Source organism: Apis dorsata, unplaced genomic scaffold (genome assembly GCF_000469605.1).
Source record: "Apis dorsata unplaced genomic scaffold, Apis dorsata 1.3 scaffold_530, whole genome shotgun sequence".
NCBI lineage: Eukaryota > Metazoa > Arthropoda > Insecta > Hymenoptera > Apidae > Apis > Apis dorsata.
The window spans coordinates 294,367-312,441 of NW_006263752.1; the positions used below are offsets into that span (position 1 = coordinate 294,367).

Consider the following 18,075-nt stretch of genomic DNA (forward strand, 5'->3'; position numbering starts at 1 on the left):
TGAGAGGGATTGCTGGGGTGGGAATTGTGGGGAATGGGGGTGAAAAAATGCGACATTCTGGGATTGGGAGGGTGTGAGGGATGATGCAATTCTGAGTGTGACATTCGGAAAACGCTGATCGAGCAGGGGATGGGGGTGGAAGTGGGTCGTTCTTGGCACCGGCAATCGGAGAATGTTCGATTGGGAGGGAGTCTCGATTTTGATTCTTTGGGGTCGTTTCGTCGTGGTTCTGTATATTTATTCCATATTATCTTCGTCTATATTGTTTTCTTAAAGAAAAAATAATCATCTTGTTCCTGGCTTGAATATAAATTAGTCCTTTTGGATTTAATTATATGATAATGTGTAATGATTACTTCCAAAGATCAGCAATTATAATACTCCACTGATGGTAATTTTATAATATAGATTCAATCACGCTTTAAATTTACATTATACCTGAAACTGAACTTTATTAATTTAAGTTATTATCTCAATATCTTATATTTTTTATCATAGCAATATTATATATTACAATTTTCTCTCGATCAACTCTTATTATAAATGTTTTCTATTGAAATTTTATCGAATATTTCTATGAAACAAAAAAAATATATTTTAAAAGATCACCGAATAAAAAAAAAGGAAAATTAATTAATCACGACACAGTAAAGTTTCCCGCGATATTTTTTCTTCTACAAAATTTTTCTACAATTCGAAACTCATACACGATTCCATCTCGGTCCCATCAATAATTCACGACTACCCACCCACAATACCCGAACCTTTCGCCCTATATTCTCCGAATACATCGAATCTCCTATAATTCCCAAAAAGTGCCTCATATTCCCCGAATAATATTCCTCTTCTGGTAACATACCCCATCGAACGTCTCTTCTTCTTCTTCTTCTTCTTCTTCTTCTTTTTTATCGAAAGTCGCGCAGTCGACGAATTGGAATCAGTCATGAGAGAGATTCGACGCGAGAGATCTAGGCGCCTGCCCCTGAGATAAGAAATAAACTTTTCCCTTCGTTCGAGGAGATGCGCTCGGTGCAGACGCCCCTCCGCCGGATAGAAGTGTCTAGACGTCTGACCAAATACGCGCGTTTCTCCTGCCAAGAGTCGAAACCGGCAGCCAGGCGGACACAGTGATGAGCCGCTTAAAAGATAATTCGAGCTAGTTTGATGAACCGCACACATTTTTTTCCTCTATTTGGAGAAAGCTTGGCCAACGTGGATGTTTGTTGATTACAGTTTGGCTTCTTCGCACTTGGAATGTCCAATTTTTTGGCAGTGTGCATTGGCTGCTTCTGCACGTGGAATTTCAACTCTGTTAATTTTGTGTGATATAAAAAAAATAAGAAGTGTAATAATGTTGCTTTTTTGCTCTTGAATACGAAGAATTTCATTCAAGTTCAAAATTGTTCAAAATTAATGAACATATAAAGAAACTGGGATATTATGATTGTATGGGGAACGTGTCGATTTTGATTGTTAATGATAATTGGAGAAACGAGACTTAAATAATTTCCTTCTTTGATTTATTATATCTTCTTTTGTCTCTCTATCATATGCATTTTTCCATAAATGCATAAATATTCGCAGTTTAATAATTATTCTATCTTATAATTATTTAAAAAATTAATTATAAAAATTATTGTATAAAAATTACGAATCAAGCTCAATCATCGTAATAAATCTTCTAAATAATATACAAACTTCTCTTGCATTAAATTATAAAGAAATGAAACGAATCCCCAAGAAAAGCAAATACTCGTTCAAGGCCTCGAGCCTAGGCTTCTATAATTGACGTTTAATTATTGTCTCTAAAAGTCGCAAGTGTTGCTAATCATCGATAAATTGATACAAAGAGGTGCTCCGGATATATAGGCAATTAACGATGCTATTATTCAAAGCCTGAGTCCCATTTAAATGAAATTTAAATTGAATTTTCCCTCGATTATCCCACATCCATCCCTTAATCACATATCTCCAACGAGGCCACGTTGTTACCACGACACCGAGGAAAGGGGAGGGAGGGGATCTCGTACACACAATCTCTCAGAATGTAGATTGAATCGTTCATCGGAATCTTCTCATACCCTACGAGACGAGATGGATCCATATTAATGCTCTCAGAATGTAAACAAGTTTCATGAAACAGGCTGTTGGCAACATTCGCGAGGCAGTTTGAACAATGATTACAAGCTGGATCGATGAATCGCGGAGGAAAACGGAGGAAGAAAAAAAAAAAGAAAGAAAGAAAAAAAAGAGGAAGATATACAAAGTGATTGTTGCCAACTCGAAAAAGAGATTCTTTCGGAGAGGCAAACAATTCAATCGTTTTCTTTCACGAACAATTTCTTTTCCAACGAATTCTTTTCCAACAAGCAAAAAAAAAAAAAAAAAAAATATATACCGCTACATGTGGCGAGTAGAATCGTTATACACTGTGTAATTTTAAACGCAATGTCACTTTAATAAGTTGGCAGACGGAGAATTAAGAGGGAAAAAAAAAAAAAAAAAAAAAAAAAAAGAAAGAAAAACACGGAGAGATTTATCAAAAGGTTCGTCGCGGCAGGAAATCCTCGCATCGTTTCCACCTTAGAATTAATTATTCGAATCTCGAGTCGACGATCACGAGCTCGCTATTAAAACGCGGACACGTGTCGGTGTTTCTAACGAAGGTAATTTAGACGTTCGCCTATATCCCTTCTTTGGGCAAGTGAATTCATCACGGTGAAAGGTAAGTTGATGTGCGAAAAGGGTGGTGCACGGTTATTAGAATGCACCCTTTAAGGGATAAAATTGAAACCGAAAGATGTGGAAGGAAAAGAAAAAGGAAAGAAAATAAAAGAAGAAGAAGAAGAAACCGAAAGAGAGGTTTCAGAGTAAAATTTTTTCGACTAACCGAACATTCATCGTTTGAAAAAGGGAGTTTTCGAAATGTTACCATCCCGAGAGGTATGGTTGAAGAAGAAAAAAATGGCGAAACGCGGCCGCGTGTCTGATTAAATGGGAGAGCGTTCTTCTTCCGGCAAAGGTCAGAGGTTAAAAGTTCGGGCAAATGACCCGCGGAAGGGTCAAAGACGTTCAGCATCGAACGGTATTGTACCATATCTCGAAATTTCTTTTTTTATCTGATCTACCATACAAGTATTCATTTAATTATTATCGCTTTAAATTAAATATAATTCAAGCAATCACATTTAGTGTTATTTGTAATTGAGCCAAACCGATCAGTTCATTCTATTTTTTGAAAAATACTTTATTTTTAGAACACAGAAATATATCGTTAGAATTTATAACCATCAATTATTATCGTTCGTGCTATTCGATTTCTAGTAATTTTATTAATCCAATCTAAATTTAATCGTTGAACTCGACGAGACTCGAGGCAGTTAGTAAAAAAAATAAAATTGATTCCGGTTGAAGAAGCATTTAAATTACATAATCTGAGAATAATCTGAGAAAGGAGGATCTGTTGAGCAAAAATTACAAAGTCTTTAGAGTTCTGTTGCGTATTTAGTGATTTTCTTTTTACCGATATGCAATCGACAACGTTTCTGCGAACGACCGCACATCGACGCCTCCGTGTTGTCGAAAGTAGTTAATTTTACACCATCCTATCCCTCGATGTGTCGTGTTGCACGTTTCTCCGATATCGGATCGTTTTATTTTTGCTTCGAACCACGCACGAGGTTGCAGCACTTTTCCCTCCGATATTATCCACGTTCGTTTTGTTTAAAGTAAGATTGCTTTGATCCTTAGATTGTTTTCGGCATAATTTATCCGGAAAGGATAAAAAAATAGGGGAGGTTGAATATTGAAAAATGATGGCAGAGTGTTTCGTTGAAATTGTTGATTATTTTGATGGAAAAATATGGTATTATTGGAATTCCTAAAATAACATTAATAATAAGATTATTACATATCTATCATTCAATTTTGATAAAATCAAAACTTCTTACAAAATAATATATTTTAAAGCTAATAAATAATGAATAATGTAAAAGGAAATACCGTTGAAAAAATTTCCTGAAATAAAATGACAAAAAATTTAAATTTTCTAAAAATAAAAGATATAAATAGTTGGAAGAGATCATTTTAGAGATCTCGAATTCCTCGATAATACTGATTAACGTGTCTTTTCCCACGTAATTTCACTTCCCACGAGTTCAGAAACGACGACAAACAGAATACCTGAAACGAGAATTTCGCATCAATAACAAGATTCGTAAAGGGAAAATTGACTGTTAAAAAGAATTTTTTATAAAACCGTATATCTCTTGAAGCATCCACCCACGAGTATAAATAACAGAGGCACAAACGCACGTAAATGAAGTCTTCTTCAAACTGCAATCAAACATCAAACACTGCACGTTCTTTTTTGCTTGTGAAAAGATCTGTGAAATTTTACGTATCGTTTCACTTTTGAACATGGCCATGAAAAATAGATTTTTGAAGGTAATCACAAATAAATATTTGATTTCTTTAATTAATAATAATTATTTAAAATAATTCGAATGTATGTTTCAACATTTATCTTATTTATTAAAAAATCGTATTTTGGATCGTATCTTATTTAAGAAACTTATCTCAAAATAATGTTTCTACGAATTAATATTAATATACGTATATTTCAAATATTATTTCTTTACGTAAATATCACTTCAAAGAAAAGTTTTTTTGCAAAATCCTGTATCATTCGAAAAATATATAAAGATATTTATTCTATTTCAAAAATCTTTTCTTTCTTCCTTTTTTCTCTTTTTCTTTCTCACAAGAAGTTCTTGCCAATACTAATACCATATCGATATCGATATGGAAATATTATATAATTTATTTCAAATTTTCCTCAAGTCTTCCTTTAAAATACCAAATAAACGTATTATCTTGAAATACAACGGAAAGAAAGAAAAAGATGATTAATCAAATAATAAAGGAATCGATAACGTGAATTATCGAGCTTGCGACGGATATTCCGTTGGGTGCTGTATTTAAATAGAACTACGTAAGTTGAATTGCAGATGGGTAGAAAAGCTCTGAAAGCTGGCGATGCAATCGTAAACCGTGCGGAGCTCGGTCATAAATATTCTCTACATTATTAACCGTCTAGGAAGAGGGATAGTTGGGGGAGAGACCGGATGATAGAACCGTTACTCGTGAAATTGCGAAAATTATAGGAAATGTATTATCGTATTTTCACCCTCGGTTGATTGGAACCTCTTAACCGCGAACAGACGTTGAGTATTAAATTAATCAGCGATTATTATCTCGCGTTTCTCGATCGAATTGAGAGTTTTTTTTTTTTAAGCGAAAAGAATATGAAATAGGATGTTGAGGACGTGAAGAAAAATTCATTTATGGCAGAGATTATTGGTATTTATACCGGACAATAGAGATATTTTCCTTCCTTTTTTTCTTGAAATTGTTTTAAAATTGTTTGTAAATTAAGATATTTAAATAGAAGCAATTGAAGAAATTATTTATTTAAAATGTTTTAATATTCGTTGTTTTGCTTGTTAGCAGAATTTAATTTTTTGAAATTGTATAATCTATATATATATATATAAATATTTGTTTAAATACGATAAAACAAATTGAAACGAAAGAAAAAAATTTAGAAAACATACAATAGATAAAAAAAAATAACATCATTGTATTTAATGCTAATAAGATATAAAAACCAATAAAAATATTCTTCGTTGAAAAATAAGAAATGCAAATAAAGAATTGAACCAGCTAATCTAATAATTTTTCAAATCTATTCAATAAATTATCGAATATGTGTTAGAAAGCAAACGTTGTATGAAAATAATAAAATCTTTGTTCATTTGGGCGAAATGAAATTCTAAATATGCGGATAAAACTAAGGAAGAAGGTATGCAGCAAATGTTCTGACCGATCTTAGCTTGACACAGAATTGCAAATATTTCAAGAACTCGTACGACTGGCTCCTGAATAGAAACGAAGAGCGTCGTCGGAGCTCGACGACCTCATCCAAGACGAAAATTCACCCCGGAACGAAAAGCTAATCGATACGAAATTTCAATCTTCCCTGTTTGGACGCGTCTTCCCCCTTTCTCTGTTTGCCACACTTCCGTTCCACTGTGTTCGACTGTTATCCCCCTAGTTGGACGACCGGATGCCATTGCTGACTACGGATCAAATAGATGGATGTCCGGAATTGATTTATCGGAGTGGTTTTTAGTGACGATTTTCTTAATTCTTTTATTTTTTTTTTCTTTTTGGACGAATTTTCAGATGGTAGTTTGTAAGATATTTCATTCTTCGATGCTAGTGATGATTTATAATAAGCTTATCGATAAATTTTGGCGAATAAGAAGCTGTAAATAAAAATCTATTTGTTTTTATATTAATTATTATTATTTTTCTACTTCTTTTAATAATATTCTAATAATAATTGAAAAATTAAAAAATTACAAAATAAATGAAATATTGTAGAAGAAATATGCTAAATATAAATGAAAGGAGATACGTAAAAATAATGATCTGACTTACCTTAATCTAAAATCGATAGTAGATTTACATTCACTAAAATTAAATTTGCATAAAAATCCACCATCCAGTGGCATCGTAAACAAAATTTCTATCATAAAATTTATAATTCAGCACTTCTCCATCTAAGATAAGAAATTTACTCGATATATCTATCGAATAAAGCTCTATATATCTCTAGATCCCGCATTCCTCGGATTACTTCTGCGAATACCAGCTCTATTTAACCAAAAATCGATATTTTGCAATCTTTTTATACGACAGAGACTGGATATTCGACGAGCAACTTGCAATATTAAAACCACTACCTCTTTCCTTTCGCTTCTAATATTCCTTCGCCATCGCCAGACGCACACTTGTTCCATTGATCGCAATAAATCTCTAAAGATTGGAACCCTATATATATATATACTACCAGTCTGCACATTCTTATATTCGTTATAGAGACGGTATCCCTCTTTCAAGTTTCAAGAAAATTCGAGTCTGACTTAGACAAGGGGCCAAGAACCTCGAAGTTGTAGTGGCGCAGTATTCACGGTTCTCAACGCGCGACAAACACGTTGCACGTGCATAAAACAGCTCGACTGCGCCCATAACACACGCTAGAGCGGATGCATCGAAAAATACCATGTGAGATTTATTTATAGCCGTTCATACTTAATTTAACTCGGTCTCCTGCTGCAGGGAAAACGTCCAAGCCGATAAAAAAGATCGTAGAAATCCGTTATCGTGGCTATTCCAAGCCCCATTGTGCTTTGTGCATCGATAGCTGTGCATGCTTCGAGAGCCACCGAGATCCAGGAAGATCCTGAAATTAAATCATTACTGTAGTTTGATTATTTTCTTTTGTATTTTTTTCTTTTTTATATTATAAACATATATTTATTTTATTTTTAGAAATAAAATAGTACTATTTATTTTTCTAATATAATTTTCCTATATTTTTTTATAATATTTTTAAATATTTTTATTTCACTGGTATTAGGTGTATCTTGTTTTGAATATTTACTTGTTTTATTTGTATTATTGATCATCCATCTTATTATATTAAACATGTTTTTCTTTGAAATAAAGGTAATTGTGATTTATCTTCTTGAATTTTTTGTTATTAACGTGGTATTTATATATGATGTTTTCAAAAGTTTTGCTTTGTTTTGCTTGATTATTGATCGTGCCTTTCTTTTATTATTATTATGGGTTCTTTTATCATGTTATAAGGAACCGCAATAATTTTGTTTTTTTATTTTTAAAATTTCATATTGATCCAATATTTATACGTATAATATTATAATATTTTTATCATATATTTTTATTATCGTGTTTAATATCTTTTTTTCGAGATATTTATTCGTTTTATTTATAGTTTATCACATTTTTTGCTACATGAAACGTGTGCTTTTTAAATGCATCGCAATTTTTCGGAATATTTATTTTCACGTTATTTTAATAGATACCTTCTATTGTATCCAATATTTATTTTTCTGACTATTTATTCTTTATATATTATTCTTTTTATTAATATTATTTGTTATTTATGCGTTTTTATTTCGGTGTTATTGAAATTTTTTAATTTTCAAAAAAAAAAGTGAATTGCTGCAAACATTTGAAATAAAGTTTATTAACACAATATTTTTTTTTCCGAATTATTCTTGTTAAAGTATTTTATACAAAGTTCAAACTATATTTGATTGATTTTATTAACACGTAAAAATGAAATAGATGTAAAATATATTGAAATATTAATGAGAAACTGTCGATAATTTATTTGACTTTGCCTTTGGATTTTGACTATGAAAATGGGTCAGATAGGGAGAGAATAATTAATGTTCACATTTAACGTTCCTTTACGACATACTTTTAGACGTACAATTGGGAATAACCTCGTCTAAAATTGCAATACATTTCATGCCATTTTACACAGTTTTATTAACCGTAAATCTCGCATTCTTATCTCGCAATAAATCATTGTATAATCTGAATTTAGATCCAATTCCGTTTCAACTTTGATACGAAATTCAAAATTTTTATGAAAATACGAATCGTACGATCTTTCGTTATAATATATTGCAACGAAGGAATATTTTTTTTAAAACAAAAATACGTGAAATATTTCCTTTTATTTTTTATATGTACTCTTTGTATCAAAACTTTAATATGTCTGTATGCAGATAGATGGATTATGGAATATGAATGTATGGAATGAAATGAAACAGAGATGAAATGAATATGAAATTATGGAAAATGACATGAAAGAAGTGAAGTGAAATGGAAATAGAAAATAATATGAAATAAAATGAATTTCATGAAAAAAAATAAAGAGAAACATAATTGTGAACAGTTTTTAAACGCATAAAATACTGAACTAATTGAGATGAATGGAATTCTGTGGAAAAAATAGATTTATTCTTTTCCATTTTATTTATATTATATTTATAAATTACGCACAGATAATTTGTATGATATTTTGTATGATAATTTTAATTTTTTTCTTTTAAACGAAATTTAATTTTATTTACATTTATATTTCACGTATTTATCTTTCATTTACAATGCAAAGTATGAAACAACTGAGTGGAGTGTATCTCTCATACATAACATATACACGTATATTTTCCATTTAACATTGAGACAACTAAATTATTTGACCGAGTAGATAAAGCCCATTAAGAATCCTTACAAGCAAATATAATATTATATTTTAAACTAAAACTATTGATTTTAGAATCTAAGAAACAGTCTGAAATATTTTAAGGATATTTATAATAATCTAAATGGAATACAAAACGTTTGATCAATAAATAAATCTTAAAAATTCTCTTTTCCACATTATATTTTTGACAATTAAGAATGGCCAATTAAAAATTTATTAGACGATTATACATATTCCCTCTTTCATAAACAATCTGGATCGAATAATCAAGAATTTTATGAATACGATTTTTATAATATCTCGTATCGTTTAATCTCTTTTCAATTATTTTCAATTTTTTTTCTTTTTTTTTTTATACACACGAAATCGTTCGCGTGTGGAGAAAATTTTCACGGCCTCGAATCGTATCGCGCGTAAATACAAGAAGGCCGATGTAGGCCAGAGACGACGAGCACCTCTAAACTGGGCCACAGTGCGTCGGCCTCGCGTCTAGAAATACCATTGCCGATCGTTCGAAACGAGCAAAAAGCACTCCCGATTAAAATTATTCAGGGCTAGCCATTCTGAAATTCGCGAAACAACTCTCTATCCTCGATACCTTGTACAAAAAATGTACAAGGATGCTAAGTTTCTCGGGGCAAAGGTCTCCGCCCCAAGTTGGTATCACGTGTTCCGGAGTGGTGATCAATATCAAGTTTATCTTCCGTACAAGAGTTTCAAATTGAATAGGTTAATTAATTCTCGAGTACACTTTGTGCTCGTTTTTTTTTTCTTTAAATAAAATGCAGGCCATGCAGGATGAATGTTAATTTTTAATTCTGAGAAACGTAAATATTTTTTTTAAATTTTGTTCAATTGATTCGCGAAATGATCGATATGTTTCACAAATATAAAATGTGAAATTAAACGATCCAATGTGTAAATAATATTTGAATAATAATAATATTTGAATAATAATTAATTTAAATAATAATAATATAAATTTATTTGTTGTAAATATATTTGTTATATTTGTTGTTTGGATAAAAAAATTTTTTGATAATGAATTGTAAAAATAAATTCAGATTTTCTTGTGTAGAATTCAATACAAAGGTTGCTGATAATTTTATTATAATTTTAATATCCGCACAAGTATATATAAATTGTTTAATAGAAACGTACATAAATTTTGATTTCAATTTGAAAATTTATTAAATAAGAAATTTAAAAATGATAATTTTCTAACTTCAGAAATTTTTGCAAAACGTAATCTCGCGGTCTCATTTCCGAGAAATGATCACGATGAGATATTTCAAAGATAATTTTAAGCTTGATAATAAATTGAAATATAACTTAAGCCAAAAAAATAAATATTAGTTTCTAGTAACAATATCAGAATCGATGAATTATTATACGTTTCTATTATACTTAAAAACATTAAATAAATTGATGATGTAATAACAATGGTTTAATAATTAAATCGATGGCAATCATTTATCATATTTTCATTAATATGAAATAATCGAATTTGTAATTAATGTTCTCGTTACTCGAGTAAACATATCTGTAATACGATTTTTAAAGCAATTCTGCAATTTAAATATTGGAATTTTTTTCAAAATCATTATATTTTTTTTTAAAAATCCCCATTAAAATTCCCATTAAAAGTATTATATAATACAATTCATCTTGTTAATTTCACCACGAAATTAGGAAGATGTTTCAAGAAGTCTTCCAATATTTTAATATCGAAATGTTTCTTTCCAATTATATCTCTAAAGTGTAAGAAAATTAAAAAAATAAAAGAAAAGAGCAGCGATCTAAATTCGTGAAGTGAATTTGGATCGTTCTAATAATATCACAGTCGATAAAATTTTCAATGTTCTAGGACAGAAACGAGATTAAATAAATTTTTACGGCTCAAGAACTGTCGCGAGGAAGTACCAGTGTAAAGTATCGCTGAAACTTTCTCCCCCCTTTCTCTACTCTTACGTTTGTTCTTCGAAACTTCCAATTGCGTTTACCGGAGAAAAAAATGAATGGGAGAAGACATATCCGGGTAAGCTTTCGAACTCTCTCGAAAACTTCCGCCATCTGACTTGTACCTTCAACCCTTCTGGGACTGAAGAAACACACAATATAATAGAAAAGTTGGTCCAGATCGGAATACCTTGCCACGCTTTTATAATTCTATCTCTCCGATTCAGTTTTCTTCTTGTCATATAAAAATGAGAACTCAATGGGGAAAAGGATTTAAATTTTCTTGGATTATTTCTTTCGACAGTCAAAACAGCCAATATTATTTGAGAATCGTTGTTCGAAATGATTGAAGAAAGAATGCCACGTAAAAATTTTGATTACATAATTTAAAGTTTAATTTTAATTTAATTTCAATTCGGATAGTTAGAATTAAAATGACAATTTTCAGTTCAGAAATTATTTAACTATGTTAATTAAGAAGTTGCACGTAAATTGTAGGAAAAAATTAATTGAAGTGAATTTTTAATGAATTTTAAAATCCATTGAAGGATTTAATATGGCAAAATTTTTTTTTGTATTAATTATACTAATTATTTCTAAAATAATTTTTCTATTTATTACCTACCTTTTCTATTATTATTAAAATTACCTCGAAGCTGCAATTACAACTCTTCAACAATAATACTTCCCTCTAGTATCTTTCACACCCCTTCGCCTTAAAAATACAATTTCTCGTGTACAATGTCATCAAAACAAAAATAATCTCCCCAGGCAAGGTAAAAATATATCGTTTCTACGCAAAGAACAATTCCCTTATGCGTGATAAATCTATCAACATTCACCCCACACGTTCAACCGGAAGAGGCAAAAGCATTACTCTCTTCTGCGTTATATCCTACAATAACAAAACGCCCTTCTGAAATTTTCCAAACTTCACATACCCTCGACGACGTAACACCATCAATTTCACTTGTAAAACCATCAGCTTACTCTTACAATCAACAACTTTGATGACATCGAGCGGAAAACTGAAAAATACAATATATATAGGGTTATTCAAGAACGGATGATACGAATGGATGATTGTATATATGCAAAAATGAATCGAAAAGGCTCTTCTTTATTACCCCTTTTTTTCGCAGAAATCTTTATACATCTTATGTATCTCAATTAATAATTTGTTATCAAAACGAATAATAAACTCTGTGTTCTCTGTGTTGTTTACACACGTATAAAACAAATTTTAAAAAAATATCACTTCGATGAAACCGATTCTTACTTCTTACAGATTCAATATAATTTCAATCTTCTTCTTCTATATATTTTACATTATCGTAATATAAGATAGCATACAGGTGAAAATTTTAAATATATATACTGTCATCTCGTTAAATAAAAAATATTTTCAATATCCAAGATATAAGACAGTTCTTCCCATAAAGCTAAACGAAAATCAACTCGACGAGAATTGATTTTGGAACGGAATAATTTATCGATTCACGCGTGTTCATCTTTCGGCTGACATTGACGAAATGGAATTAAGGGAAGGTAGGTTAATTCGTGCGAGTAGTCAAGAAGAGCAATCATTGCCGTCTGTCACTTTTTCCGCTTTCGACCGTTCCACCCTCTCACTCAGTGCGTATGCCAGGTCGTTGATCTTCGCTTCGAGGAAGCGTGCACGCGGCCTTCGCGTCCTTGACAGTGGAGTGCACGAGCCAATCGAGGGCAGTTTAAGCGATTTTCATTTCGATATCTTTTTTACCCTTGTGATTCAAGAAATTCGCGAGTAAATTTTTTTTTTTGCCATAGATTGTACGCTATTGATAAATCTGATCGCTTGAAAGATTTAAATTGTGATCCTTTTGGAATTTCAGATATTGCAAAGTTGTTTTGACGATTAATTTTCTCCTTGTTTTTCTAATTATTCGAAAGTTTCAATGATAATTTGACTGATTTGATGAAATAATTATTGAAAATTTACAATTTAAAAAGAAAAAGATTTATAATTATAAAGAAATAATTTCTTTGTAATTATAAATTGATTTTGTTTAATTAATTCTTGTTATTTTATATTTAGAATATTTGAATATTTAAATGATAACAATCAGTTAGAAGATCTTCACAAATCTACAAACTTTTGAGATAGTATACGTCATAAAGTAAATCATGATTAGATCCAATTTCACGTCCATGAAATACCAGAATGATTGATAACCCATTAAGGCTCTTATCTAAGTTCTTGACATACCAAATGATCAATAGATCATTGTAATTGGCATGTAAATGTATTTCTAGATTCACGTTTGTTCCATTGTTTTCACTATTTACTTTAATTTCTACAAAATTTTTAAATAACCAAAAGATCATTTCCAATCTACATTCAATCCACATAAATATTCATCCTTTATATTTATTATTCATGAATTCATATATTTATTTATTCATGAATTCTCAGACCTGTAAAACGCGAATGATGAAAATTTCTTTTTCATACAACTAAAAAAAAAAAAATAATTAATTCGAAAGAACTTATCTTAAAAGAATATATATAAAATATTTTTATCAAATACCAATAAATCCAAATCCTCAAAATATTTTTCCATTAAGGATATTTTAATTATTACTTTGCATATCCTTTTTTTGAAATCTTATTATCTATTAATAACAAAAATAATGCATACGTAAATATAAACTGAAATAAATCTCCACGAAACTTTCAAGTGTTGATAAAAAACAAAAAAAAAAAAGAAAGAAACGAAATCTTCAGAAAAACTTCATCCACTAGAGCCTCTAGTCCAGAAGCTTCTTACGTTATTTAATCGGATAGCGGGGAAACTCCCTTTCCTTCAACGTTCGATAAATCATTTTAAGTTGTACCTAAACTCTCTTCAATCCACGAGGCATCGAAGCACTTAAGATAAAATGGACGTTCGATCAATATGGATCGGTTATCGCTGCTTAAACCATCAACCAAGCTAGCCACCCGTCAAACGAGCGTCGTATCGGGTTTAAACTTTGATCACCCATCTCGACAGCAGTTTCGGAAATTGCATAACATGCCCTTGTCTCTCTTCCTTCTCCTCAAATGTAAATTACACACGTGCGCACAAATGCACAAACGTTTAAGACACGTTGTCATATGCATCACGTTGAAGCGTGAAAGAGAAATTGGACAAAGTGTTCCCGGCGTCGACGCACCCCGAACCAGATGCACGTTTGTATGCAGGATTTAGCTCTCTTTGCAACTCCGGACTCTTTGGTGTCGCCAAAATGAACAACCCTTTAATTATTGCACGATGAAAAGAGCCACGTTTCATTTGTTTGGCTTTTAAACGCGATTACCGGTTAATCCCTTACTGCGAATCGAGGAAACGATTTAATTGCCTTGCACTCGGGTATTTCCAAGTTTATTTCAGGCTTCGATACTCTCGTTCTATTACTACCTACCTGAAAAAGAAATAAAATGTATTAGATTGAGAAAATTATGCCTTTCGATTCGAACGAATTTCTCATCGAATGAAATGAAATTAAAAAGTACAATGAATTATTATAATAATAGTTTTATAATATTTATACATAGTTTAAATAATTTCATCATTTGTTTCGATAATTTTGTTAATGGATATTATATAATTACGTATATACATACTACAGGATGTGGTGAGGATTTATTGGAATGCTTCGAAATAAATCGATGGTTTGAATTGTTCTATTATATCGAATTGTAAATACATCGAGAAATTAATTGCAATTTTAAATGATACATTTATGTATTTATGTATCCATCTTGAAATGAAAAAATTATTTGTCTTGAAATGAAAAAAAGTTTTTATTATTTTTCGACAAGATATGTCTAGATTTTAAATTAAACCAAGTAATATGTATATTGCTTCTTCATTCGAGAATAACAAAATATTATTCATGGATTTTCAATTTATTTTACGAATTTTCAATATTTATTTAACATTCGATGTGAATTATTTCATTATTCAACTTAAATTTTGCATAATTCGTCCGGATATAATTTCACGTATCTGATATTAACCTTATACGCTATATCTGCATAATCAAAGATAATGAAAAAGGTATTCCATTATCTGCATGTAATATTCTATATTGTATCTATTATATCTATATATATTTTTTTTCACTGTATTTTTATTATCTTTCTTTTGACTGATGAAATTGAAATCAATCATATTGTCCTTTTTCTCCATTCGAAATTCATTCCAAAATTCCAAATTTCCATTGCCATTTCAAAATATATTTCATAATAGTTTCAAAAGATTTCAAATTTACGTAACGAAGTCACAATGTAGGATGCAGGAATGGCAAAAAGTTAGAAAGGAACAACACGTTAAATCACTTTGGGGAACTTGGAACGAAATGGACGTTAATTTCCACTTGACTCTCGAACTCGTCTCTAATTAAATCCACTTTAACCCGAATCATTTAGCCGTCGCAACAGTTAGAAGTCACTCGAAGGCCGGACAACCTCTTTTCCGGAAGACTCGATCGCAAAGCGTTGCGAATTTCGGGGCCAAAGTTCCTCCTGTTGGCATTTCCAGCCGAGGAACCAGAGCAAACAGAGGAATTTCCTCTCTCTCTCTCTTTTTGTCTTTCCTTTTCTCCTCTCTTTTCGTTCCCCGCGAAGAAACACGAAAGTTTTCTCGTGCTTTCGAGGCATAGTTACGAAACTCGATGATTTCTGAGTAGATGGAATAATAAAGAAACCTTATACATTCAAATGTTCAAATATTACTTGCATTCTTCTCATGAATGGTAAAGTATTTGGAGAAACTGAAAAAGAAGAAATGTTCCATGGTTAGATTTTTATGTATGTATATTAATTTTCAATATTTTATTTCTATTCTTTAGATTTTTCTATTCTTTATACCTATTTTTTATATATTTTTTTGTAAAAATCTCAATGTTCAAATATTTTTGTAATTAATATTCATAATTTGATCATATAAATTTTTTAAATAATACTGTTCATATGTAACCATTTAAAAGTCTTAAGATATTTCTATTGATAATTTTAATAATTAAAATAACAATTAAAATTAAAAACCATTTTCATAAAACAAATCAAAGTTTTATTAATATTATGATTACTGGTTCCACATGATTATTAATACCCAATATACTTAAACAAATAAGTACATTGAATTATCAATAATTAATAAATCTATACTCAAATATTCGAATACTTATACCAATCATCACAAAATCTTCCAAGACTTTTAATTAAGAATACATTGAACAAAAGCTTCGTATCACAATCCCAATATGTACACGTATTTTCCGACAAAAAGGGGCGATGAAAAAACAACTAACCCCCACTCAGAATTTCGACGTACATTTTTATCCACTGTGATAACGATTCGAGTATCTTTTGGACGCGATTCAACGTGTCGTAAGAAGCATCGAGGGATCGATCCATTGATGGGAAAGAAAGAACTCGGAAAGATCCCGATCTTTTCCTTTCTTTGACAGGTTGCCTCGGACGTTGAAAGGTGGGGACAGGATGGCAGGAAGGAGCCGGGAACCTCGGCCAGATCCTGAACGACAGTGTTCATCCCTCGTGAATCGTCGCGACGTGCGGAGCTGGTCTTCGTTCGATTAAAGGGGAGGATTGGAAGGACGAAGGGTGGAGAGGGGTGGCGTCGCGAGCGGCGTGATCGAGATGAGCGATCTACAGGCCACACTCGAGTTCTCCCTCGAGCTTTGCAAGTTCTACAATGTCGACCTGTTCCAGCGTGGGTAAGCGGATCCTCCTCCTCCTCCTTCTCCTCCTCCCTTTCCCTCTTCTCCGAGGGAGGGAGAGAGAAGGGGAGACGGTGATTTTCGTATAGCCGGCTGGATCGCGTAATTGCAACGGCTTATACCCTCCCCCAGGATTATCGACGATTTCCCAATTTCGCAGGTATTACCAGATACGAACCGCCCTCAGAGTGTCGCCGAAACTGCCTGTCAAGGTGGAGGTTAACCAGCTGCGGAACCGTGAGTACACCCCCTTTTGAATTTTCTGTTCCATCGAAAGGGGAGGGAAGAGATAGCGTGGTTTGAGATAAGGGTGAGAGGTGAAATAATTTAGAGATTTTACCGTAGATAGATTCTCTAATGTAATTTTTGCTTAAATTTGTTGGGGGGAAGGAAATGATAAATGTTTATCGTTCTGAATAATTTTTAAGGGTATTTCTTTTTTTTATTCATGAAATATTAGAGGGTTTTGAAAAAAGTAATAGAGAAAATAGCTATTTTTATTTTTATTTTTATTTTGAAATAAAAACGGATCTGGTTTTTTCAGTGAAAAAATATAATGTTTCGAATGATGAATAAAAAAGAAATACTCTTAAAAAAATACTCTCGCGAATAAATATAGAAGTGTTATTCGTTATTGGAAGAAACTCTGCAACGAATAAGTCTCAAAGATAAATGGCACTGCTTTACATTCATGAGATAAAGAGAATTCTTTTTCGAGATAGCACACATTCGTAACTCGCACGAATAAAAATTCATTCAGGCAAGAAATTATTCTTCGATGACGTCGTTTCATTCTCAGTTTTATATATGCTATGCATAAAAAAAAAGTTTTCATTACAATATTATTCAAACGTTATTTTATTTCAAAAAAAGTTTATTTGCAATTTTTAATCAAAAAAATTGTTCAAACACGATCGATTAAAAAAAAAAAAAACTTCCTCTCCAATTTTAGAACATTTCATTCAAATAAACTACGCTCCATTAACACCACCTACGCGCCCATATTTCCCAAAAACCAACAATCATCGTTTCACCTCCCCTTCCCGCTCGTAAGAATCAAACAATCAATGGTAACCGAGTTTCCACAAATTACCACCCCTTTCCCGGTGGCGACGCGTGTCCACCGATTCAAAGAACTTTCTCGCATCCGCCCCCGGAGGTGGAAACTTTCGCGTCACCGGCGGTTCCAGAAAACT

The 18,075-nt window shown here is 31.6% G+C and overlaps 1 protein-coding gene and 1 long non-coding RNA gene across 5 annotated transcripts in view; one reads left to right on the forward strand and one right to left on the reverse strand.

Moving 5' to 3' along the window:
• LOC116186263 overlaps positions 1–12,263 on the reverse strand; it is a 16,502-nt gene extending 4,239 nt beyond the window's left edge. The window contains exons 1-2 of the long non-coding RNA XR_004151224.1: positions 11,736–12,263; positions 7,159–7,309 (exon numbers count right to left, since the gene is read on the reverse strand). This is a non-coding gene — a long non-coding RNA (uncharacterized LOC116186263). The remainder of the gene's footprint in view (positions 1–7,158; positions 7,310–11,735) is intronic.
• Positions 1–18,075, forward strand: part of LOC102674706 — a 43,779-nt gene that overhangs the window by 14,338 nt on the left and 11,366 nt on the right. For all 4 annotated transcript variants that reach the window (XM_006620799.2, XM_006620801.2, XM_006620800.2 and 1 more), the window contains exons 2-3: positions 16,610–16,876; positions 17,040–17,116. In XM_006620799.2, the coding sequence (XP_006620862.1) occupies positions 16,800–16,876; positions 17,040–17,116 (154 nt within the window). In that variant the 5' untranslated portion in view covers positions 16,610–16,799. The remainder of the gene's footprint in view (positions 1–16,609; positions 16,877–17,039; positions 17,117–18,075) is intronic.